Raw genomic sequence first — 26420 nt, 5'->3', positions numbered from 1 at the left:
GACGTACCTCAGCTGTATCCCTGTTGGCATCAGGCAGCGCCATGACCATGAGGTGTAAGGCTTGAAACTGTACTTTGACGTGAGGCCCTCCTAACAAGAAAACAGAAATAGGCATACATTTTAAATAACCCTGATGCATCCCGACAGCATTTCTTGCTAGCATCTGGTGGCACAGGAGGGCTCCTGACAGCTTGTGGTGGTAAAGACTCAGGTTTTGTGCCCAGCAATGTAAATTTCTTCACTTGGACAGGCGCCTCTGTCCATCAAGTTCCTTTTCCCATCCCACCATGCCATTGTTGAGGCAGGTGGCCAACGAGATCCTCAGAATAATTCTGAAGTTGGATAGCACTTCCCTTTCAAAGTACTTTCACAGACCTTCCCTCCCTTTAATACTATAAATAGAAGTAAAGCTCAATATAAGAGGAAAAAAACCTTGCTTCCATATAATGAGGCAGAAAAGTGTAAGTATTAGGAACACAGATTTAGAACCAGGTTCCAATCCTGGTCTACTATTTAGTCGCTGTGTGACCTGGGGCAGGTTATTTAATCCCTGCCGTATCTACTTGATTATCTGTAAAATAGGAATAGTCATTGTACCTACCTCACAGGCTGTTATGAGGATTAAATGAGTTAATATAGGTAGAGTGGTTAAATCAGTACCTGTACATAGTTATCTTTCTACATGTTTGCTTTTTTTTTTTTTTTTTACGATCTATGACACTTATTCTAGATCTTTCATGGACGCTTAGGGAAGGTGATGACTGTAGTTGGATCTTTGGAGATTGTTGAGGATTTTCTTCCTCAATAATGACACAAGATGGCGCCAGAGGGTTGGCATTTATACTCTGGGATTCCATCCACAGCTGGATAATCCACGACCAGCTGTGCTGAAAATTTAGAATACACCAGAGAATCTAGGCTTTCCTTTGTCCCTCTGTATTCTCTTCAAAATGGTGTCTTGGTGGGGAGTTCCTGTAGGAAAGCATTATGTTCAGGAATCTCTGGGGAGTTCTCCAGTTGAAGGAAAATCTATCTGTTTCTATTCAGTGGCTGGAAGGCAGTCAGCTGCCGGTGAAGTTAACTGAGCTGTACAGCAGTGGAAACACTTGTGACAAGCTACTAGGTTACTGGAGCTGTGTGTGCTAGAGTTCAGGAGTAGATGACAAGTGTATACAACCAAGTCATATGGCGAGAGTGGGAGGATCATATTGTTGAAGAAAAATCCACGTGTGGATTTGTAGATACTTGTATCAAATTTATAATGACACAGGTCCAGGATGTTACTGAAAACAGCAAATACAGGTTGACGTGAGCTTGCCTGAATAATAGAAACTTTAAGAGCAAGTCTCAGTGCAAAGCATTTAGGGGCAGATAAGACATTATGTTAGTGCATAAACTGCAGTCTGAGAACGGTCTCTAATCTTCCAACGCAATTAAAAAAAAAAAAAAAGCAACTCTGGGGGAAAAAACCAAGAGACGCAGATACAGGCTTGGGACCACTGTGTGTCCATTAATTTCAGAGAAATTATGAAGCTCTTTTAAGATTAAGTTTAATTTTGCAAATATTCCCTTTTCATTTTACTTAGGAAACACTGTTTTGTGGTTAATAGTTTTGTAGTTAATTCATTTAATACATCCCAGCCACGAGTATTCCCTTTCCTGAGGTCGTTATTTCCCCAGAAAGTTACTAAGCAAGTAATGAAAGCATCCGAGGCTTGATTGATGAACTACTAGTCCTTAATTTTACAGTCAAGGTTGGGGTCAAGTTTGAAAAGAGAAAGTAATATTAGTGGGAAAGGCTCTGTGTTCTCTGAGCTCCATCTGACGGTATTGAGAGGCACAGCTTAAACACACACACATGCACTTGTTCACAGTCCTCCCCTTCAGAAAATCTTGTTACAACTAGAGCTTACTTAGGTGGCAAAAAGGCCATTATTTCCTGCTGGTAGCAGGCCAGAACTCTGGGCTTCCTGCAGGGTTCGCTGGTATCAAATCAACCACCTGCAATATAGTATTTTTCACTTTCAAAGCTATACGAAGGAATGTGGACTCCTTTGTGAACCCTTTCAGGATATTTCTCAGAACCTCTCCCTTCAGTGAAATGTACTGGCTGCAGTCAGATAGGCAGCAGTGATGATGCAGCATGCAGTAAACGCTACACAGAAGGTAATTTGTCTCTGAAAAGTACGTCACACAACATTTCTGAAAATTACAAAGTCATACAGATTAGGTCTTAATTGAAGTATTTCGGTAAAAGCACAAAAACTATGAAGTATGTTTTGTAACTGACAGGGAATCATTTGGCATGGTTTGAACATAAGGATTGAATATTTTGGAAGATGAAAATTAATATATTCATATACCCTTCTTAAATATGATTCTCTGAACAGATCTGGAATTAGAGGTTTTGAATCCTCCTTACATAATTCAAAATACCAAAAAACAAAAACAAATGAGTGATCCAGAGATGGAAGACCCTAATTCTGGTACACACTTCACCCAAATCTCTGGCTGAGCCACAAACCATGTGTGTGGGGTAACACGGCAAAGGACTGAACAACTGAACGGAGAATCGAGCTCCTGCCCAAAAGACCACTGGCAATTTGAGTCCAGCCAAGCAAACTGCCTGCTTCAAAGAGCAACAATAGAAAAAGAAACCAAACAACATTCTTTGGAGAAATACTTCAGAATCCCTGGTCTCCAAACACTATATTCTAATGTTCGGAATAAGCTTTCAACTTACTTGACATACAAGGTAACAGGAAAGTGTAACCTGCTCTTAGAGAAGACAGAGATCAACCCTGAGATACCCAGGGGTTGGAACTAGCCAACAGGAATTTTTTTTTTTTTTTTTGAGACAAGAGTCTTGCTCTGTCACCCAGGCTGGAGTGCAGTGGTGCGATCTCGGCTCACTGCAAGCTCCACCTCCTGGGTTCACACCATTCTCCTGCCTCAGCCTCCCGAGTAGCTGGGACTACAGGCGCTCGCCACCATGCCCTGCTAATTTCTTATATTTTTAGTAGAGACGGGGTTTCACCATGTTAGCCAGGATAGTCTCGATCTCCTGACCTTGTGATCCGCCCGCCTCGGCCTCCCAAAGTGCTGTGACTACAGGCGTGAGCCACTGCACCTGCGGCCAATTCTGAAGCAGCTATTGTACCTGTGCTCAATGCTGTGAAGGAAAATATGATTCTAATGCATGAAGAGATAGGTCACGTCAACAGAAAAACAGAAAGTATTTTAAAAGCACCAACTGAAAATTCTAGAACTGAAAAAATACAATATCTGAAATAAACATGAATGAAGGAAATTAGTAGCTCTTCTCTCTTAGCAAGTTTTTCTCATAAAATAAAAACAGTAAGCTTACAAAGGGAAGAGATACTAGTCACGGACAGCATGTGAATTAAAGCTTAGAAAACAACTGCCTTGCCTGCCTTATTCTCTTAAGACACAAAAGATTATTTTATGAATCTGGTTTAGCTAAAACATTCAAAGATTTAGAACCTACATATATTTTAGGACAGATTTTGTCATACAACTTAGGATCTATTATTTTCTTTCATTGTAATTTTAATGATTTTGTAGTTCTGGCCAAACTGCAGAAGATTGTAAACTGGCAGATACAGACATCACCTGTTAAGTCCACACAACATTTTAAAATTTAAATTAGTGGCTGGGCCAGGTATGGTGGCTCATGCCTATAATCCCAGCACTTTGGAGGGCGAGGTGGGGAGATCACTTGAGGCTAGGAGTTTGAGACGAGCCTGGCCAACATGGCAAAACCCCATCTCTACTAAAAATACAAGAATCAGCCAGGTGTGGTGGCGCACACCTGTAATCCCAGCTACTTGGGAGGCTGAGGCAGGAGAATCACTTGAATCCAGGGGGCGGAGGTTGCAATGAGCCAAGATTGTGCCACTGCACTCCGGCCTGGGCAACAGTGCAAGACTCTGTCTCAAACAAACAAAAAAAATTAGTGGCTGACATTCTCAAGTTAGGTTTTCCCATTAAAGCCTGGATTTGGCTCAGTCTGGCACAGCAACCACTATCGAGAACCAAGCAGTGGTCAGTGTCTCTAGATGGGGTGTGTCCTCTCAGTTTGGACACAGACCTTTTCGGTCCATGTAGAATCAACATTTACTTAGCATGCTCATACATATTTAGACTTCTGACCCCTGAACTCCCCAGGTTAACAGTTAAAGCCCCCACTATGTACCCCCATTCTACTTTTCCAAACTTTTCTCTTGTTACATCCTCCACAATATTCAACCTTTATGCTCAAACCATGCCAAATGATTCCTGTCAATTACGACACACACTTTATAATTTTTGTGCTTTTGCCCACACATTTCACTTAAAGGCCTAATCTATATGACTTTGTAATTTTCAGAAACGTGATGTGACTTTGTAATTTTCAGAGACAAATTATCTTCTGTGAAGTATTTATTGCATGCTGCATCATCAGACCTAGGACCTCAGATTTAAGAAAGGGAGTGATGTCCTATTTTTTGATGCATTACCACACACCAGGCTCTATTCTAAATGACTTCATTCAATATCCATGGCTACCCTGACAAGTAATTATGATCTGTAATTTACAGACGTAGTAACTGAGGCTCAGAAGGTTTGATTGCATGGCTAACAGATGGTGGCACAGGAATCCAAATCTCAAGAGCCTGGTCTTTCTGCAAACCCCTCTGCCTTTTAATGATTATAAAACCCTCTAAACCAGGCTTAAGTATGTAAGTATGTAAGTAGGTGACTGTTTGTCATCAAACTTAATATTCCACCAAGCACTGTCAGGACACAGCAAATCTATACATGAGCACATTTGATTCAGCATCTCTCTTCTGCTCTCACTTTAATGACCTTATATCTTAGCGTATTCACATTTGACGTCTTCCACCTACTTTCCATTAGACTGATGAAGGCAGGTATGTATTCCACAGGGAAGAGAGAGGTGGGTAGTTCTCTGAAAAATGCTTTCAACATTACTGCAGCTTCTCTATGGCACATTTTGTCCCACTTAAATTTATCAGCATTAAACTTGGCATCAAGTTCTTCACGGTATTGCTGTAAATCAAGGAAAACAGTCAATATTCAATGTGTTTTTACCACGTGACCCCATTTTCCCCTTCCAAAACTGTTCTTATATAAAGTATTTTTGTAAACAGACTGGTAAGGTAATGTCTCCTAAGAGTAATTTTTTTCAAAGGGATTAAGGGAAATAGCTATGTGAGGATGAATTTTTAAAAACAATTTTCTAAAATATTTAAAAGATAATGTTAATCTTGAAATAATTTTCTAATTCTACACAAATATAGAAGCTCTCTACTCTGATCACAGTTTCATTTCTGTGGTTTTGGCAGAATACCACTATTCCCACATGATAAATACACTGTTGGATTCTGACAAAGTCTCCGTTCCCCCTATTTCATAATGCCTTCTGCTATCCTCTATTTCTAAATTAGATCAAGAAGGTTTGCCTCTTAGCCAGTTCACATACAGAATGAGAACTATCCCAACAAAGTAACTCTGACCTCACTGCAACATGCAAACCTATGACATCTTCCTGGAACAGTGACAGCAAAGTTTTATTCCAAGACAGACACATGTCTTCCACATGTTTGCACGCTTGCCCAATCCTTCGTAAGGTTTGGAACACTGTGCAAATACTTTTAAAAACATCTCTAAGCCTCTGTAAGTTCTACTTGGCTTACAAATTTTACATTATTAATTCATCTGATTATCAATGCCACTCAGGCTTCATGTTTCTTTTCAAAGGCAAACTCATTTTTTACTGCTCCTTTGAACTACAAGGTTTACCTATAATGCTAGCAGTTATAGTCAGTCTCCCGGCTGACACTAACTGCTCCAGAAAGGACACTTAGAAAGGGAACTCTAAAAGCTCTGTTTCTTTAAGACCTCTGCTTTATTCTCATGAGAAGCCTAATTCTTCTGGCCTTGAGCATGCACAGCCAGAGTCAGTGTGCACATCTGACCTTTTCCTAATAAGGATCAGCTCATTAACCAGCCAGCCATAATCACTCTCTTGGCTCCCAGAGCCTGCAAACTGGAGGTCCCTGGCAGCACAAGTTTCTTACAGAGATACACGTGATTATGATGCACCCTCTAACCCCTACTGATAATATCAAAAGGAGATTTTCTTCTTGTCCTGGAGAAGCTTTCAATCTTACAGGAATACTTCAGCTAATCAAGAAACGCTTTGGTGATAAATACACTTTACAAAATCTTAAGCATAAATATAAAGTTCTTTCTAGAATGAAAGATATAGAGTGGGCTCTGAAAAGAGGAGGATGTATGAGATCCATTCTTTGCCTTTCGGTGTCCTGTAATCTAGTGGGTGGGACTATTTCATGGGCTGATATTACGAATTCAGAGTGCACATGCTGTAAGAAAAGTCATGTATTGGTGCTATGCAGCCAGGAAAGAGAGGAGTCAAACGCTGCTAGGGCCAAGTCTTGAGGATTACAGGAGAGAGGAAATCGAAGGGGATCCTGCTCAAGCAGTGATACAAATGCCAGCAGATCCAGTGTCTGCGGAACTCCAGTTCATTCAGCCTTGCTGGCACATCAAGGGCAAGGAATGAGGCTGGAGAGCAGCCAGCGCCAGTGCTAAGGGGACTAGCCTTCACCCTGTAGGCAATGAGGCAGACTGGAACATCTCTAAGCACAGGAATGGCAAGGGTAAATTTATCTTTTCTGACAGCCAGATGGGAAAATGATTTGGGGGAGCGTGGAGCTTGGCACAGGTCAGGTGGGTGGAAGCAAGTGACAGGCAAAGAACCCAGTTATCAGGCCACGGCACCACTTCCAGGGACGGATAACTAAGGACTAATCTGGATAAACAGTTGTAGGATAGAAAGGAGAGGAGGCATTTAAGAAATGCCCAGGAGGGAAAATTCTCAAGAATCAGTGATGGATTGAATATGAGACTCAGAGGGAGAAATAATCATCAGAGATGATTTTCCAAGATGATTTCCATCTGATTTGTAATGGGCAGATGGCAGTGTTGTTAATAGGAAAAATACAGGAGGAGGAGTAAGCATTTCCCATCAATCGCCTGGTACCACTGCAGTAAAGCAAAGGGGACATTGTTTTCCAAGTGCACAGGAAGCACCAGCGAGAGAAGAATTCAAATTCATTTTCCACATACCTCTGCCAAAGGAATCTATCTGAATCACGAATGTGGCCATCCTAACCTGTGAGTAGTGCCCGGTCACCTAAGGGGCAACAGGGCACCTGGGTCAAGGGCAGGTGCTACAACTAGATCCTTTAGGATTTTATCCTGACTCTGCAGCTGACTAGGGTATGGTCTGTGCTTCAAGCTTCCCAATGTACAATGGAACATTAAAACGACATTCCCAAGATCAAAACAAGTGGCAGGTCCTGCTGACAGCTCCCAATAAACGCCACACTGACTGCTTGCCCCTCCCCCACTCTCAGGTCTCTTCTAACCCGCAGTGTCATTACTATGGGAACCCCACACGTATGCGGTGTGACTGTTTAGGGAATAATACCGCGTCATCTTATCTGGATGGCTGGTATAAAGCAACGCTGAGAGAGAGAATGTCTGTTTTTTGGTTCTGAACAGAGCTGACCTATATATGGTGGTCCCAATGTGAAACCATGTCAACCAGGTGTGAGTTTACCTTACCAAAGACAGGGAGCACTTAGAGGTTCCGAAGCCCTGTTTTTCTGACCCCTGTTACTGAGAGCACTAGGCAAGGATGAGAAGTCTTGTCATTAAAACTCCCTTCAGCAAAAATGCAACCTGACTCTATTTTGGAGGTAGTTTTATACAAATGCAAATGACCAGCCTAAATAAGCCAGGTGAGGTAATTATAAAACATTTAGAACAGCCTTGGAATGATTCGAACTAGTCAAAAAAGAAAAACTCGCATGTCAAACAGTCTGTCTCTTTCCATAAAATATATTCCCCGGTGTTTGGCTCAAATTTCTGTCATTTTTGAAAGAAAATCATTGCAAACACCAACCAAAGCATTAAATTGGTTCCAAATGAGCTGAGGCCTCGAGTCTGGGACTTGGCTCCGCAGCTGCGTGTTCCCTGTTTGGCTAAAACCAGCAGCTTCCTCCCAGGGCTGCTTCCCTGTCAGCCTCCCCAAGCATTTAAGCACAAAGCCAGGCCAGACCGTTCACAGTAATGATACACTAGCGGACAACAGGGCTGGAGTCATCGACGTGGTTCAATTCGAGGATAATTATAATGGAGTTTTCAGTAGTTCAGTGGATGAATTACAAAAAAGGAGGTAGCTTAAATAAAAAGCTTGAATGAAGGAGAGGAATAAAGAGCCCTTTAACGCATCACGTTTCAATGTCTTTCTAACTGCAGTGTTTCCCGGTTTCTGTTCACTTGCCCAGATTTCTTTCACATTGGCCTTCCTGGGGCTCAAACCATGAAAACATCTTGATTACATTTTCCACTAATAAGTGATGGAATAAATAGGCTGAAACTACGTAAAACTGGGGAGAAAAAAGACTTTGACCTATATGTGGTCCAGGAATGCATGTGCCTATAAGAACATTCTGAAGGAATGATTAGCCTTTGAGAAGCATTTTTCAGTGGAAGATTAGACAAAGAAAGGTAACTGCTGCTATGACATTAAACTTTGTGCACATAAGAAATGCCCTGTAATGTTTTCTCCTTTTGGTGATTTAGAAACAAGACATTTAAGTCATATCCATTATGCATGTTATACACCCATGCATGCATGTGTACACGCACGCACGCATGCGCGCGTGCACACACACACACACACAGAGGAACCAGGAAGAACATATGCAAATAGTTTCCCAATTATGGACAGAGGTTTCAAGAGATGGAATATGTTTCTGTTTAGGAAATTTCTTTCTTTCATTTTGGTTCTCTGACTCTGCAGATATAACCAAAGATTTAACCAAAATAAGTAATGGTTTTCATCCTTACGTGTAGGATACATCTGTTTAGAAGAGTATGTAGGAACCAAACACACGAGAAATGGAGACAAAAAGCAGATTCAACTTAGAAAGCATAAACCTTAAGGAGCTGTTGGGCTTCTCCCTGCCTTCCACAAGAACTTGTGCCAGCATTCAGCCAACTCCACTCTCAGGGAAGTCGTAACCCCTCAACATGCCTGGAGCCCTGAGTCCTGGTGCCCTGCTCTGACCTCCCTTCACGGAAGACCTCGCCCTCATGTGCAAAAGCTCAGGTAGCAGACTCTCCCAGCTGCAGGCCCCTTCCAGATGTGGCTCAGCCATATTTTCTGCAGGAAGCCCCAGCCCACGACGGAGGGAGGCACGGGTACTAGGGCCTGGCCCATTCTGCCCAGCACACAGCTCCTCCACGATTAGGAATTGTCAGACCTGCACCGTGGTCGGAGCCTCACCCCAGCCAATCCTGATTCCTGCCCCTTTCATCCTGCAGAAGCAGTACTGCCATGACCCTCCTCTGCTCCTCACCCATCTCAGCATCTGCTTTCTGGAGGATCCAATAGACACAGCCTATCTATTCTCAGTTTCCACTTAGAAAAACCTCTCATCACACTTCTATATAAAAACTGTGAGACTGATACAAATAGAATTTCCCAAAGCATGTACCAAAATGAATTAATGAAGAGATGCTGTTTTGCCTCTACAAATGTCTTTTTGATAAACATTACCACATTTGTTTTCCCCTGCCCTGAGACTGTTTGCTCAGGGATCCATCTTTTAAAACTGCTCAGGTTTTCACATTTGCAAGCCAGGGAGTGATCCAACTGCAGGAAGGAGCTCTCCATGGTGGATGCCTACCACAGACACAGTGGGATATTTTGGTGGATTTTTATGAGAAAAGCTTTTCTTTTCTAATAATTCTTTGCGCTATTATACTGTAGAGTTGGTCACCTCATGGAAGTAAGGAAGCAAAGGAAGAAGATTCACACTGAACAGCTGGTTTTAGATGTGGATGTTAACATTACCGTAAGTGGAACTGGGTTTTGGAACTGCTGAGTGAGTATTCTAGTGGTTATATAGCCACTGCTACAAATTCCTGTAACAGCTTTCACTAAAGGGAGAGCCAAGGAATGTTTAAACCAACGAATGATGGAAATAAAGGCTCATATAACATTGGCTTAGTGAATTCCATGGCTGAGAGGAACACAACAAACTAAGGTGTTTAACCTCCAAAACAATGGTGAGACGTTTCAACTTTTCCAAACTAAAGGGAAGCAGCAGTTTTTTATGGTGAATTGATGTGCTATTTCATTGTTGTTTTTGGTTTTTTAATGTTTCTGCCTTGATTTTTAAAATTCTGGATCATGAAAACACTCTGGAACAAACATGTTACCACAGGTACCAAGGAATACTAGGAAGGACCAAGTGATAATCTAATAAACAACAACAAAGACTAGATACCCGATGCTTATGTGAACGGGGTCTAGCTAGCTTAGAACTCTACCTAGGAAGAGACAAAATGTTCAGTACCTTGACTTTAGCAGTACATCCCGAAAGTCGAAAAATTCCTTCAGATTCCAGACCTGATTCCTCAACTTTCTCAAAAAACTAGAAAGCAATGATATATTACAAGAATAAGTGCCTCTGTGATCATAAACATATAAAACAGTAACAATGATGACATGAATCAATAAGTGACCAAGCATATACGTGCCTGACGCTTGAATGCTGTTAAATGTTCATAACCATCCTATGCTGCCAACATTATCCTCCAACATGCAAATGAGAAAGTAGAGATTTATAGTAGTTATACAACTTTCCCGAGATCAACCTTGTAAGTAATGGCACCGACTCGTTTGTGCTCTTAACCACCTCTAAAATTACATATGCCTCTTAACCATTTTTAAGATCTGATTACTATAACTCTTTCTGCAGACTGATCAGTAACAAGAGATTCTAAATCTACTGTCATTGGTTGCAATCACTCTGACTAAGAAACGGTAGGAATTCTAGATGTCTGATCAAGGAGTTTAGACGGGGTAAAGATAAATAGCTTTCACGAGTTCTAAGGCTGGTGATGGGTGTTAAAAAAGTAATAAACACTACCATGTACTGTGCACTGATTATGTGTAAGATCCTATTCTCAGTCCTTTACCTACATTAACGCATCTAATCCTCACAATAACCCTATGAGGTAGGTACTCTCGTTACCCCTATTCTACTGCTAAGGAGTCTAAGGAAAACAGTTCAATTCACTGTAATAAAGCAGCTCACAGTGCATCTCTGGAAAGGATAATAACTTGGCCAAGTTCACCCAGTAAGAAGGGGATCCAGCGTCTCTGCTGTTTTCCTTTCAAGAAATGATGGTGGATGGTGCCTGGAACTAAGGTAATTCTTTTAGGTACAGAGACAAATAGATATTTAGGAAGAAGAAAGATGTCTGTAAGAAAAGCCTGTCTTGTAGGAGCAGGAGAGTACTATCTTGAGGTGCCGTAGTGAGGAACACTTAACATCCAGTAGTAATAACAACTAACATGTTGCTAATATGATATAAATCCAGATTTAGTTCAACTAGCACTTATTGAGTACTTTCTATTTGCTAAGTTCTATGCTAGATGTTTGTACCTACACAGTATTATAAACTCATGTGCTGAATCGTCTTTGATTTTGATGAATATTTTAAACTCTGTCCTTCACATACAGGACAAAATGCTGGTTTTAATGAAGGAAAGAAAATCTCAGCGTCACCATGGACTCTGGACTTTGCTATACGCTCTGCTCCTGTTCCCACTCCACCTCTTGCTGACTGTGTGTCCTGGGTAAGTTATCTCACTCTCCTATCCCTCAGTTGCCTCATCAGTAAAAGGGCAATGGTAACACCAGCCTCCTTGGGCTGCTCCGTGCTGACTAGACATGACATTACATAAACAGCACTGGCACAGCCCTGCCTAGGGAAGTCACCCACAGACGGCCCGTGTGTCCAAAGGTGTTGCTTGCATGCTTTGGCCATCTGGGTGCCATCTTCCTGGTTCCTATCTCCAGCCAATCAGTCACCTGACTTGAGAATTATCTCATTTTGAGGCACTGGTAACAAAATAGAGGAAGTTAAACAAGTGATGTACAATTAGCAGTGTCAAGTAAGTATATGCTTCTTAGACAGTATTTATCATTTTTATCATTTAAAAACTTGATTTAAAATTCAACAAGATTTGTGTTAAAGACTAGGAGTTTTAATTGTGCCACTGGATGTCACTGTTGAATAAATGCACACTTAGGTAAAAACCACTGTAAATTGTTGGCTATAAAACAACATGACTTAAAAGTAAATCAGGTATTCAGCAACAATAGTCACAGAGACATTAGCATTTCATAGTTCAGATAACACCACCTTCTAAAACCTCCTTCCACCCAAATTATTCTCTTTGTCTAACTGTATCCTATCTGACCAGACACACAGGAAAATGGCCGGAACATGCTGGCTTTTAGATTTTATTAAACTTGGTTTGGAAAATTGATAAAATGATTACACATATACATATTTTTAAAACCCAGCCTATGCTATATCTCAGCAAATATTTGTATGGTTTGTATATGCATGGTGATAATTAATGGTCATCTTTATCTAGACAGAATAATCAAATACACAAACACATTCATAGGGGCAAATAACATTTGAAAAAATATTGGAAAAAAATGTGACTGTTTGTGCCCTGGGTCAGAACATCTGTGTCCATCACCTGATGTGTTATGAGCAAATAAAAAGTAACAGGCTCCAAAAGAATGCAGCAAGGCCAACTCGTCCAGGAGCCATGGGCTGTTATGCGGTTCATGGAATAAAGTTGAAAATCACCAGGGGCCTGGGTCCTAATAGGGCGACAGTCTCTTTAAATCTAAAAGAAAATTTATTTGTGGGTTTACAAAGTAACAAATCATAAGCATGAGGCTCTGTGAATTCCCCTTTCGTTTGCCTGCTACTCACTTTTTGTAATACCAGGGGAACTTTCACTCCAGGGTCTTTCTTTCGGTCACTGTCCAGGAGGACTGTAAGCGGAACTCCAAAAATCCCATTGTCTTCATTGTGAGACAGTAAAGGGAGAAAGAAAAAAGACTCAGAAAAGCATTATCTTATTCCACTGTGTCAAAGTGTTAAAGCCAGAAGCAATCAGTCTTCTTAGTTACCTCGTCCTTTTACTTTCTCTGTTTTGTTTCTTTTCAGTTGAATTCCAAAGGCATCAAAAAAGGCAGTCAATTCAATGAGAGAGAGATGGCGGATTTTCTTCATGTCTTCAGCAGACAGATCTCCTGCTTCAGTTAAGCCGAATCTGGTTTTCTGAACAATAAATTTCTAAAACACACAGTGACGGCATTTATTTTTTCTGGTAAAGGAAAATTATTATACCTTCACTCAAATGCCACCTGGACACTCTAAATCTATGGAGTAGAACATGTTCTTTGCAAAATATCTCTAAGGAGCATGCTGCATCCTAGAAATATGAATATGTGGTTTAGAACATTTGCAGATCACCACTATGCTAATTAGAAGCAAAACAGCAGTCTAAAGTATATGATAACATTGCCATCGCAACTGTGAGGACTGCCTTCTTTACAAGGAACACCCGATATAGTCAAACAACATATATGTCAGGCACCACATGGAATGCACACACCATGGCCCTTAATTGGAACTACATGTGACACACACATACCAGGAAACACACCTAGGTATATCCCAGGAGAGCTCCAAACGTGTTTTTTTTTCCTTCTTGGACAGTCAATCTTTAAATCAAGGTTTATCTATCCCATACTGCACACTTTAGGAAACTCCCAGTTTAAACTGATTATATATGCTTGCTGAGACAACAGCTATTCTACCATAAAAATTAAATTTAAATGATTCCAAATTCTTAAAAAAGCAAAATACAGAGAAAGTGCAAATAATCCTACTATGATTTTGAAGACAATGAGACTGACATATTCTCCATTTTCACACTAAGAAACAAAAGACACTAAAACAACAACAGCAGCAAATCCTCCAACGATGCAGAAATACTGTGATGAATGTAAGCAGCAAGACCTTTTAGAAGCAAAAGATGGTTCCTATGTAACACCCACAGGTTCACTTTGCCCTCAGAAAGGGTGGCATTGAAAAAAATGCTGAAATAAACAAAAAAACCCAAACCCATAGATAAAATTATAAACACCTAAATTTAAATTATAAAGCTTTAAGTTCACATTTTCCAAAGCAGTTTCCCAAATTGGAGCTTCCTTGGGGTAGTCAAAGAATCTATCCATTAATTCATTCCTTTATTCATTCAATAATTGCTCCTTGGAACCTCAAGTATTTAAAAATAAAACAAAATGTAGGATGTGGTTTGGGGCATGCCTTGTGCTATTAAACGCTTAGCTAGTTTACCTTCTTTTTGAGGCTAAGTCCTCATATATCAGTAATACGTAACAACAACAGAAACAAAAATTGCAGTCATTTATTGACCAACTACTATGTGCTAAATCCTATGCAAAGTTCTTCATGGGAAGAGCCAAACCTCAGAAGGAGCTGGCTTCGATGAGGAGATGCCGAGGCCAGCATCCTCTCTTGGGTGCCTCTCTTTAAGATAAGGAGGGGCTCCCCCTGAAACCAGAGTCCTGCAGGCTTCTCTCTTTTCCCTAGACCACCACACGTTGCCCTCTAACCTGGAGACTGCTTAATGACCAGGAAGGGTTTTGAAGTGGGACACACTTAGTTTCAAATCCTATTTCTGCTTCCCACTAGCTGCAGGCTTTGGACATGTTACTCAGCCTTTCTGGGCCTCAGTTTCCTCAGCTGTAAAATGGGAATAGTCACCAGGGTCCACCTTACATTATTAATAGAATACCTAGTTCAGTGTCATGCCTGTAGAAGGCACTCAGTGAGTCCGAGAGTTCTTCCCTTCTTCTTCCTCTCCTCTGTCATGGGATGGTTGCTTGGGAACGGTTCAAGTTACCTGGTACAAAAAGTCTGTTTCTGGATGGCTCATTTTTTTAGCTCTGAAACTGCCTGGGCCCTGCTCATCATGCCTCCAACCCTAATCAGCACAGAGTATTCAAGACTCCACATGATAAACTTCTCACACATGCATTGGTTGAATGGCAAATAGACCAATGTTACATAGTTCTCTATGACGCGTCCTGGATATAACATTCTGGATTTAAATAATTAGACTTTGGGGTAACAAAGTATATAGCTCTCTTTGCCCATCGTGTAACAATAGAAGTTCTTGAATTGGTTTTGATGTGTTTTTACTGTCTGTTCCGTGAGCTCTCACTTCCTCTTATGCCTGTGACTTTTTGCAGTCCCCTCTTCTGATACGTGGCTTACAGAGGCACAAGTATGTAAAGGTAGGGTCTGCATTGATGTATAAGTAAAGTAAGAATGTAAAGTGCAAGAAAGCTCACAAGCCAGGTAGAATCCTATTTCATTTGTAAAACAGTATTCAAGCCTACGGTCTCACAACTTTCCTCAACACAGGAATGCCAGGTACAGCCAGGCAGGCTGTGCACGACACAACCAGTGGTGCCCAAATAACACCCAAAATGGTACTATGAACAGTGTGAGGCCTGGCCTCCCAAAACCCCTTGTGCACACACAGAGATATTTAAAAAAAGAAATCTTAGTTTTGTCCTGTGAAGTCACAGGAAGTTCCTGGAATAATCATGAAAGGTTTTGCTTACAGTTAAAACATAGTCTTCTTTCTTAATGTCTGATTTCTTAAGTTTATTTCTTTTTAGAGCCTCTGTAACCATTTCTGAATAAGACACTTCAAATGACAGCTCTTCAGCCTCTGGTGGAATGTTCTTTTCTAGATAATCATCATCTAAAGACAAAACAAAGAATATAGACTATTTAATATGCCATTTAATCAATCAATACTATTTGCTATAAAATAAATTCAAAATATTTACAAGTGAATCCACAAGCACGTTATAGTGTTTATATTCAAGGAAAAGCAGCAGAGTCACCCCGAGGAATTCAGTTAAACAATAATGTCGCATCACAGACCTCCACATGGACATACTTTTATCATCATTGCCCAAACAATTTAATCTGAGTGTTTTAAATTTTAGATTTGCATGTCTCATGAAAGTTGCTGAAGATTATTAAAAGAAAGTCCAAAATGGGGTATTTATATATATTCTTATGATATTAAAATTAAGCTCATCTAGACCCAGTGTCACTGTTATGGGTAAGCAGAAGCTTAAAGCAGAGGAAGAAAGGGTGGAATCTGCTAGAATTCCTCTCTACTTTGACTCCTCTTGTTTCTCTTCTCACCTGTGGAATATCTGCCTCCTAAGGTTTGTTCAAATTCCATTTGTATTTCATGGCTAAATCTGTTTAGGTGAATTAATCGGAATTTGTTATTTAATATTGGTTAACTGATCTTGTATGACATACATTGAGAAAAAGCTGAATGGGTGATAAGTAGTACCCCTTAAAAACGTTTTTCTCAAGCTAATTAGAAAATTAAGACAAAAGATTCATTGAGCAAAAACAAGTGAATCCATAAATCATTTGGGCAATCCTAACCTGATTTCTGATTCAGATTTCAGCTTGTCATCTGGTTTCACTGCCTGGCAAAACTGTTCACATGCAAAGTGAATAATTATTTTATTATAAAAAGAACTCATTCTCTTTTGCCCTCTGCTGTAGGCACTGACTAGGGGACTACCAAGTAAAACAAAAGGAACAAAAGGCAGAATTTAAAAAAACTTAGTTAATTTTACATTAAAATTAGGTGGAGAAATTTGTAAGTCAACAGATATAAAAATTCTGAATAGTTTTTACCAGATGCTAATTAAAAACACAATAATAAATGAGCGCAGCCAGAACTTAGAAAACAGCAAAGGGACGCCAGGCACAGTGACTCACGCCTACAATCCCAGCACCTTGGGAGGCCGAGGTGGGCAGATCACCTGAGGTCAGGAATTTGAGAACAGCCTGGCCAACATGGAGAAACCCTGTCTCTACTAAAATTACAAAAATTAGCCAGGCATGGTGGTAGGCACCTGTAATTCCAGTTACTCGAGAGGCTGAGGCAGGAGAATCACTTGAACTCGGCAGGCAGAGGCTACAGTGGGCTGAGATTACACCACTGCACTCCAGCCGCCTGAGTGACAAGAGCGAAACTCTTGTTTCAAAAAAATAAAATAAAATAAAATAAAATAAAGAAAATGGCAAAGGGAGAGCTATGATGTTCTCTTGTTATACAGGGGCTTGCATTCAAAACAGAGGAAGATAAACAAATAGAACTCTAACTACCTACGCATCTATGAAGACACTCTTTGGAGAGCAGCAATTAAGCAGGCCAATGCTCCAAACCACAGGACCACTCCACGCAGACGGCTAGCTTTTAGTGGCATGATTTCAACTAAGTCACAGTATGGCAACAAATAGAATGATGTAGAATACGAATGTCTGGCAAGTCCCTTCTTTTTTTATTTTTTCTTATCAGCCTTATTGAGATACACTTCACAGGCCATTCAATTCGCCCATTTAAAGTATACCTGCCAATGGTTTTTAGCATATTCACAGAGTGGAACGACCATCACCATGATCAATTGTAGAACATTCTCATCACCTCAACATCTTTGATTTTTGAAGCCAAAGCTGAAAAAAGTACAGGCTCCATTATTTACAAAAAGAATGCATATATTTTGGGAAAAACTGATAAATCACAAAAGTATGGCCAAAAGGGGCCTATTTCCTACAAGGAGGATCTGAGATTCCATACGGACCCCATCTAGGGAGCCCGCCTCTCAAGTGGAAGAGGTCCAGATAAAAGCTTCCCTGGCAGCCCTGTCAGGGCAGGCTGCTCTGGTGCTGCGTATGCCTGAGCAGAAAGTAGAGATCCTCAGAAGAGGCCTACTTCCTGGCCTGCCTGAAACGGAGCAGACCACATCACTCGGGAAAGAGCCTTTAAAGCAAACACACTACCCACAGGAGGAGTTTCTACATGATGAGGTGGTCGTGAAGGAGGAAAAGATTCTGCCTCCAATCTGGCTTAGTTAATTTTGTCTTGTGTGACACAATGGGGTGTTCGGAGTTGGGTGGGAGGAGTAAGTGCTAGAAGTGACAGAATCACAACAGGGAGAAAAGCACACTTACACTTTGCTTTTAGAAATTCACTGCTAACTGTACTGAGTGCCAGGACAAAAGCGAGAAGACACAGCTGAAGTTCAATGGGAGGCACGCCACTCACCACTGACTGCGTTCTGCACTGGCTGTCCCGGCTCCGGTGATCCATTGGAATGAACTGGGAGATCTGGAATGGTCTCAAGTATAGCCTGCCAAGCAAAGGAAGATGAATACAAAACATTGTACCATAAATACCGTCCACTCCACATTTCAGCCTGACTTATGTTCTGCAGTATCCAACAGTTATTTTCACAAAAAAAAGGCCATTCTTGGTTTCATAAAGGGCCTGTATCTGATTTCCTGTTTCTGCATTAGGTTTGGATGGTGAGCTTACACAGGTTTCACAAAAGGGAACAGTGTAAGGTCCATATAACTGTGCTTTCCTAGCTCTTAAATATTTGCTGCTTATACCTTTGCTAAGATGTAGAAATTATGAGGCCTGATGTCACATAATTTGATATTGCTGCTTATACCTTCACTAAGATGTAGAAATTATGATGCCTGATGTCACATAATTTGATAATTATAATATCATTTGTTAATGAATCTTCATGCATTTTTGTCTTACTTATATTAATTATATTATGTTAATATAACATTAACATATTAATTCCCTCGCAGCAAAATACAGAGTGATAGTAACTAACAAAATATTAGGTATCTTTTCTAATTCAATTTCCCCTCTTAATTAATTTCGTACTTTTTAAATTGAAATCCTGCCAGAGCACTGAACTCCTCTGCAGGATGATCACAAGTTGAGTATCTATCCTTGTAAAGGCCTGTGAAGCAAGCTACTGCCTATGTCTGGATGGGTATCAGTAAAAATTTACACACAAATCCTATCAAAACAATTTACATGTAAATCTTATAAATTTTAATATGGGAGTTATCTGTGAATATGTGATAGTGAAATCTGCTACTCCATCAAGAATATTTTATATGCTATTCACACATAAAATGTTTTCCCCTAGAGCCTGATTTTTTTTTATTCTTGTATTTATTTAGCAATAATTGAACACCTGCTTCATGAAAGGTCTTTTATCAGATACTACAAGTTGCACAAAGGAGTCTTGAATTCTGAGCCTCATGATCTCCTTTTATTCCTATTTTATTTCAAAAAAGTTGATACAATTATAATTGTGTAAATGGCATATGAATAGGTGCCCAATTATTGAAACATAGATGCCCAATTCCTATAATTGGTAGAAGAATGACAAACTGAAAAAAGGTCTAGGGTCATGCAGGTTCACTGTCTGGCAGATCTTTGGTGGCCCTACAAGTAACATTACGGAATAAAGATTACCCACACACTCAAATCCTTAAAGAGATGTGGACAACTTTTCTCTTTCCTTAAGTTTTCCAACAAAGAAATGCTTTGTCAGACTTTGAAATAACTTACCTATGGGCGAGAAGATTCTTTTGAAAATTGATAAGACTTTTTTATTTATTTAGGCCTTGAAACGGATGGTTTGGGATACTTAAACCTACTGAATGTCATTTTCTTAATTTTCTCTGACGGTTTAACTGGCCCCTAGCCAGTTAATTGTACTGAATGAGTGCCTGCTCTTTGTAATGTAAATCACTGTGGGACTTTCTTGGGGGAAGCAGAAATTTGAGTCATAATCCCTGCTCTTGAGCTACTTACAATGAGAAGAACAGAGTAACACTTACAAAGCATTAGGAAAAGACAATCAAGCCACTGTTAAGAACTAATTTCTGTAATCCCAGCTGCAAATGTTATTGGAGAGCGACTGAGAGGGAAGAGGTGCTGCCCAGAAGGTTTCCACTGATGAGGTGGTTGGACTTGAGCTGGAACTTAAGGAATAATGAAAAGGACTTCCAAAGGCAGAGGAGACAGGCAGAAGCATTCAGGCCAGACGGAGATGGAAGCAGAAATTTCAGGCATGGAAATATCTGAAGCATTTCAGCACCGGGGATCATGAAGAGACTGGGGTACCGGGAGTCGAGTCATGGTATTAGAAAAACACAAGAAATAAATTAATCAGAAGAGTCAGTGCAATTTCTGGAAGGTTTTGAAAGCCAGGTCAAGGAGTTGAGACTTAGAATCCTCAGGGTTAGAAACAAAACAGAGCAAGACAAACACATGTGCATTCTTGTGTTACAGCGGGAGAATGATTCATGGTGGAGATGAAGGAACAGTGGCAGCCAGTAAATGGTACCTGAGTTGGGATGTAGATTGAGCAGGAAGGCTAGATGTTTGACATACATTATTTTAAAACATCCGTTGCTCATTAAGGATCATATTACAACTAGCATTGTTTTTTTATTTGTACTAGTGATTTTAATGTATTTTAAATATAAAGACCACCCCCATTTAAAGCAACCTTCCCAGCTTGTTCATAACTGAGCTCACCGTTTCCCTAATGTGCTCAACCACATGTGTTTCTCGCCAGGGCTTTCACTGCTAAGGAAAGTGACAGAATCACAATGGGTGCTTTCCCTCTGCTGAAAGTTGCTCTGCTGCCCTAGTTACACCAAGCTAGGATTGGAAAGTAGAGTATGAGGGGTTATTATGTTTAAATTGTAGGAGCCTGGTACTATTTGCTATAGTTTTCTCTTATAACTAGACTTTGACTAACGTTATCTGGTATGTCCTCCATATTCAATAAAGATTATACAAAACATTTTCAATGCTCTGTTCACTACTTAAAATTTCATTGACTCAAAATATGTTTCTGATATCTCTGATTGGCGGTTTGGTTTTTGCTCATGGTTTGAGTTTCTGTGCTATATGACGCCATGTACTAAAGTCACCTGTGCTTGATTCAGTAAAGACGGTAAGGCTCCTCATCTTCTTGTTCTGCAACCAAGATCAGAACGGACAAATCCACAACTAGCAAACACTGTCAAATTCCCCAGAGACCAACTTAAGGAAGCCACATTCACTGACAAATATGCAATACATTTTAAACACTTGCAAAATCTATTCAACATGAATTTAAAGGTATTCTGATGATGTCTTGAATTAAAATATAATTCACATCTGAAATTATTACCTAAATATCAAGACAATGAGAATATTAAATACCAAATATCCATGAGAATAGCCAAAGTATTATTCAGAAATTCTTAACTTTAATGCAAATGACTAAAATTAAGTGAAATATCTTCATACTCTAAGAGATGAGAAAAAATTACCCAAGTAGAGCCAAGACAGAATGTAAAAAAAAATAAGGTTTAAATAAATTACTGCAATAGGAAAAAATAGGCACAATTAAATAAAGTTAGTTATTTCTTTAAAAATATTGCTGCTGGAAAGATTAGGCATACATAGGAATGGTGAGATAGGGGAAATTGCTGTACTTTTCTACTCAATTTTGCTGTGAACCTAAACTGCTCTAAAAAATAAAGTTCTGCCTGGGCAACATAGCAAGACCTCATCTCTACCTAAAAAAAAAAAAATTTAGCTGGGCATGGTGGTGCACACCTGTAATCCCAGTTACTGGGGAAGCGGAAGTAGGCAGACAGCTTGAACCCAGTTGTTCAAGGCTGCAGTGAGCCATGATCATGCCACTGCACTCCAGCCTGGGTAATAGAGCAAGACTTTCTCTCAAAAATAAATAAATAACAATAACATTTATTAATTTAAAATATATTGCTGATATGGGCAACTATTTACAGTCTGATTAAGACATAACACACACATTTTAGAAACAAAAATGAATAATATTTACCATCACAGATAATTTAAAAATTATAATGTAAATAAACATTTGTATATGTGTGTGCACATATATGTGTGTGTATACACACACACACAATAAATTTATAACATACCTTGAAATTCGAAAGAAATTGTATATCTTGCTAAAGCAAATATACATTACCAAAATTCATACAAATTGGGATAGAAAATAATCTAACCCTTAAATTACATCCATTAAAAAATTAAACAGGCCCAGTGTGGTGGCTCACACCTGTAATTCCAGCACTTTGGGAGGCCAAGGCAGGTGGATCATGAGGTCAGGAGTTTGAGACCAGCCTGGCTAATATGATGAAACCCAGTCTCTACTAAAAATACAAAAATTAGCCATGCATGGTGGCATGCGCCTGTAGTCCCAGCTACTTGGGAGGCCAAGGCAGGAGAATGGCTTGAATCCGGGAGGCAGAGGTTGCAGTGAGCCAAGATCGCACCACTGCACTCCAGACTGGGCGATAGAGCAAGACTCCGTCTCAAAAAGATAAAATAAAATAAAATAAAAATAAACAAGCCGGGCGCAGCAGCTCACACCTGTAATCCCAGCACTTTGGGAGGCCGAGGCGGGTGGATCACCTGAGGTCAGGAGTTCAAGACCAGTCTGACAAACATGGTGAAACCCTGTCTCTACTAAAAATACAAAAAAATTAGCCGGTCGTGGTGGCGGGCACCTGTAATCCCAGCTGCTCAGGAGGCTGAGGAAGGACAATCACTTGAACCCAGGAGGCGGAGGTTGCAGTGTGCCGAGATCGTGCCATTGCACTCCAGCCTGGGTGACAAGAGCAAAACTCCATCAAAAAAAAAATTAAACAAAGCTTTATGCCTACAATGATACCAGGCTTTGGAGATTTCTTAAACAAATTATTAAATATATCAGAAATATATAAAAATTATAAATATGTGTAGATTTATATATGTTTATATCATAGTTCAGTAAATGACTCCAAGGTACTGAAAAGAACCCAGGGTTTTCAACATATTTGTACAAAGATTAGAATAACCCTGTAAACAAATTTTAATAAATTGTATGTATAGACTAATCCCATTTACTAGAACGGAGGTTAAAATACTAAAATAGTAGTGAATCAAATTCTACAGGTGCGACGGCTCACGCCTGTAATCCCAGCACTTTGGGAGGCCGAGGCGGACAGATCACGAGGTCAGGAGATCGAGACCATCCTGGCTAACATGGTGAAACCTCATCTCTACTAAAAATACAAAAAAAAATTAGCTGGGTGTGGTGGCAGGCGCCTGTAGTCACAGTTACTCAGGAAGCTGAGGCAGAAGAATGGCGTGAACCCGGGAGGCGGAGCTTGCAGTGAGCTGAGATTGTGCCACTGTACTCCAGCCTGGGTGACAGAGTGAGACTCCGTCTCAAAAAAAAAAAAAAAAAAAAGAATAACATAACACAATAAATTGGGTTCATCTAAGAAATGAAATATAATTATAGTTCAATATAAGAAAAACCTATCAACGTAATTTCCTAAATTAATTGATTAAAGAAGGAAAACAATACATTCATCTTAACAGATATTGGAAAATCATTTGATATAATTCAAACTCCATTCCTGATTAAAATATTTATAAGGCTCAGAACCCTAGAATAAATACTCTCCTTAATGATGAAACATTAGAAGAATTCATAAGAAAAATCCAGAACTTATCAAATGATCCTCATAATTATTAATCAACGTTATAAGTGATTGTGGTCAGTCCTCTAAGGGAAAAAAATGAGATGAGTAATTATTTTACATATTGAGTCAATAAAATTTTCAGTATATGCAGATGAGTTCTGAGAAAAGTCATAAAATTAAATGAAAAATTTTTAGCAGTAGAAAAGCTTCAGGAAGGAAGCTAAAGGAGACACTGTTACAAGAAACAAAACAACCTACTTTCCTTATATATCTGCAAAACAAGCTAGAAAATATCATTAAAAATCTTACGATTTAAATACCAGTGCAAACTAGCACGTGTGAAAATGCGTGTAAGACTTAAAGGAATAAATTATGAAACCTCACTGAAGGATAGAAGGCATAAATAAATGGAAAAACACAATTATTATTCCTCAATGGGAAGACTCAATGTTTTGAGATGTGAATTCTCTCTCCAACAATAATCTTTAAATTCAATGAAATTCTTAATAAAGTCACAACAAGATTTTTTACGGGGTAGTCCTAGCCTTTTTCTATGTTTATCTGGAAGAAAAAATTTCTAAGAAGGGCCAAAGGAAATTCTAATGCAGACTTTGATGAGGGGGAACCTACTCTAACAGATTTCAAAAACAAACCATAGAGACAGACATCTGCAAACCTGGCGGTTTTACTTCTCATAAAGTTGGCATTTCAAACGTGCAGAAAAGATGAAAGACTAGGGGAAAGATACGGGTTAGGTCATGGGTATCTTATGGAAAAGATAATTTAGGTTCCCTTCTTCATACCATTTTACAACGTAAATTCCAGTAGGGCAAGTAGCTGGGGCCCTCTGAAGTCTTGGGGATGACAGTAAATTGGCCCCAGGAATTTAGCCTGGCAGGAGTTTATTTTTACAGGTGTCACAGACAGGACCCCTGAAGCCCTGGCCCCTGCTTCATTTGATGACTGGATATCCTTCCTTCTGGAAGGCTCGGAAACCAAACTGGGATCCCTGTGGTTCCTTATAACCAAGAAGCACAGGACCCTAAATGTAGTTACCAAATCATTAACTCGGCATCTGTGAGCCACTCCAGCAAATAACCATTTTGTTTAACTTTTCTAAAAGATACTCTGAGTAACAAATAATCCAAGGTAAGTTGAAGGCCAGTGCCAGTGAGGTATTTTTCAGACCCAATACTGCTGAAACTTTTATTTATATCATTACTGGCATTCAATCTACCTTCAGAAAAAAACAAAATGAAAATAAAAACAAAATCTGGGTGATTAACTTACTCTGGACAGCTCTATAACTGCCACAAAAGACCGTTTTCTTTCTCTTATACCCTCAAACTGGCAAGAAGCCTATTTGTAGACCATATGCGCTCAATAAGAATTTGCTGAGTGAATGACTGAATGAACCAATGATGCGAAGAAGTTCGCAGCTAAGAATAAAGAAATAGAAAAATATGACCAAAAGTCTTATCAGAAATAAAATTGTGGCCATGGAGCGGCCATGGAAGCACCTAGAAAGGAAGGCATGCCTACCATCCTCTTCTTTGGCAACTCAATCACACAATCGTCCTCCTTCAAGTTCTGGTGGTGCGTGCGTGGAACCACATGCAGTCCTGTGCTGCTGCTTGTACGAAATGCTGGGGGTGTTAAAGCCAACTACAGAGGCCGACAAGGGGTCCGACCACGTCAGGAACTCCCACGTTAACTAGAAAGTGTTGGAGAACCACCGCAGGCTGTAAGCAAGACTTGTATTTTAGATCAATGACTTGAGGCTCTGGGAAGGATGGATTTGAAGAGAATAAAGCTAAAGTCTGGAGATCACTCAGGAGGCTGCTTCAGCAGTACGGAGGATAACGATGAGTTTCTGTACTAAGAGGCTGTATAAGACAGGAGGGGAGCAGAAAGATTTTACAACCATTTACATGATGAAATTCACAGGTCTCAGAGATGGGCATGAACAGGGGAGGAGGTAGGCAAAGTTGAGGCTGCCACGCAGGGGTGCCTGTTGGGCACATGGGTGCCACAAGTTGTGATGGAAGATAAAGGATCTTGGGCAAGTCCTCAGAGCACGAGTCCCCAGTCACAAGGGAACAGCACAACTGTGTAAGATCTACCGCAGGTCACTCCTTATTCCAACAGTTACCAGACTTTGTGAATGACTGACTTTGTTTTCATTAATAAATGGGGTGAATTTGAGGTGATGTCTAAAATACAGACACTCTCACTCATTTGCATCCCAACGCTGGGTCTTGAGTGGGAAAGAGCTGATTTACAGCCAGTGGGTCAGATATTGTGGGCATCCCTCAGCCTATTTATGCCATAACCTACAGAGTTATTAGTAAAAGATAAAAGTCACTCACATTATTTTATTCCTCTTACATGATCACTGTGCAACAAAACAAAACAATACCATAAACAAAAATCTAAAAACACAACAACAAAGCAAATCTATATGGGGCTAACAGCATTATCTCCCTAACAACAGGGATTTCCTAGGAATGTGTCATGCATGTAAATGTCATCAGCTCCTTGTTTCTCGAAGTGGACAGGGGTTGAGAAACAACTGCCCCAGCAGAACCTCTGAACATGCCACCTCCATCTGAGTGGCTATTGTGCTAACTGCTGCCTTCCATCAACCTGCCACTGGAGAACCACTGCCTCATCTCATGGGGACTCTGTCTTCTGTGGAGGGTCTGTAATATCCTCCTGCAGAGCACCTGCTCAGAGACGCTGACTGGGGATTCGCAGTGCGGGTGACGGGAGGGGGAATGACAAACATTTTTGACAAAACAAAAGTACAAGTTCTGCTATTTAAGACCAAGTGAATGAATTCATCTGAAGGCAAAGAGTTTGCATGAGTGAGTCCTGAGAATTAAGGCTGGAAATGTAGGCATAGTGGAGAGTCTTCAGTATCAGCATGAAAGTTTTGAATTTATCCT

At 40.1% G+C, this 26420-nt stretch overlaps 1 protein-coding gene and 1 long non-coding RNA gene across 47 annotated transcripts in view; one reads left to right on the top strand and one right to left on the bottom strand.

Moving 5' to 3' along the window:
- Nucleotides 1-13306, top strand: part of LOC105478851 (uncharacterized) — a 62175-nt gene extending 48869 nt beyond the window's left edge. For 35 of the 38 annotated variants that reach the window (XR_011617114.1, XR_011617109.1, XR_011617110.1 and 32 more), the window contains 4 exons: nt 8403-8625; nt 9893-9977; nt 11655-11770; nt 13168-13306. This is a non-coding gene — a long non-coding RNA (uncharacterized lncRNA). Of the gene's footprint in view, nt 1-8402; nt 8626-8973; nt 9111-9892; nt 9978-11654; nt 11771-13167 lie in introns of those variants that run through there. The other 3 variants (XR_011617117.1, XR_011617119.1, XR_011617120.1) reach the window with 2 other exon arrangements.
- LOC105478855 (Rho GTPase activating protein 28) overlaps nt 1-26420 on the bottom strand; it is a 240371-nt gene that overhangs the window by 25096 nt on the left and 188855 nt on the right. For all 9 annotated transcript variants that reach the window (XM_071085638.1, XM_071085639.1, XM_011736556.3 and 6 more), the window contains 7 exons: nt 18185-18269; nt 15660-15802; nt 13131-13296; nt 12931-13022; nt 10482-10559; nt 4911-5073; nt 8-90 (listed from right to left, as the gene is read on the bottom strand). In XM_071085638.1, coding sequence (XP_070941739.1) covers nt 8-90; nt 4911-5073; nt 10482-10559; nt 12931-13022; nt 13131-13296; nt 15660-15802; nt 18185-18269 — 810 coding nt within the window. The remainder of the gene's footprint in view (nt 1-7; nt 91-4910; nt 5074-10481; nt 10560-12930; nt 13023-13130; nt 13297-15659; nt 15803-18184; nt 18270-26420) is intronic.

This window comes from Macaca nemestrina, chromosome 19 (genome assembly GCF_043159975.1).
Source record: "Macaca nemestrina isolate mMacNem1 chromosome 19, mMacNem.hap1, whole genome shotgun sequence".
NCBI classification, from domain to species: Eukaryota; Metazoa; Chordata; class Mammalia; order Primates; family Cercopithecidae; genus Macaca; species Macaca nemestrina.
Note: the sequence above shows the minus strand (reverse complement) of the source record. Positions and strands in the feature narration are given on the sequence as shown.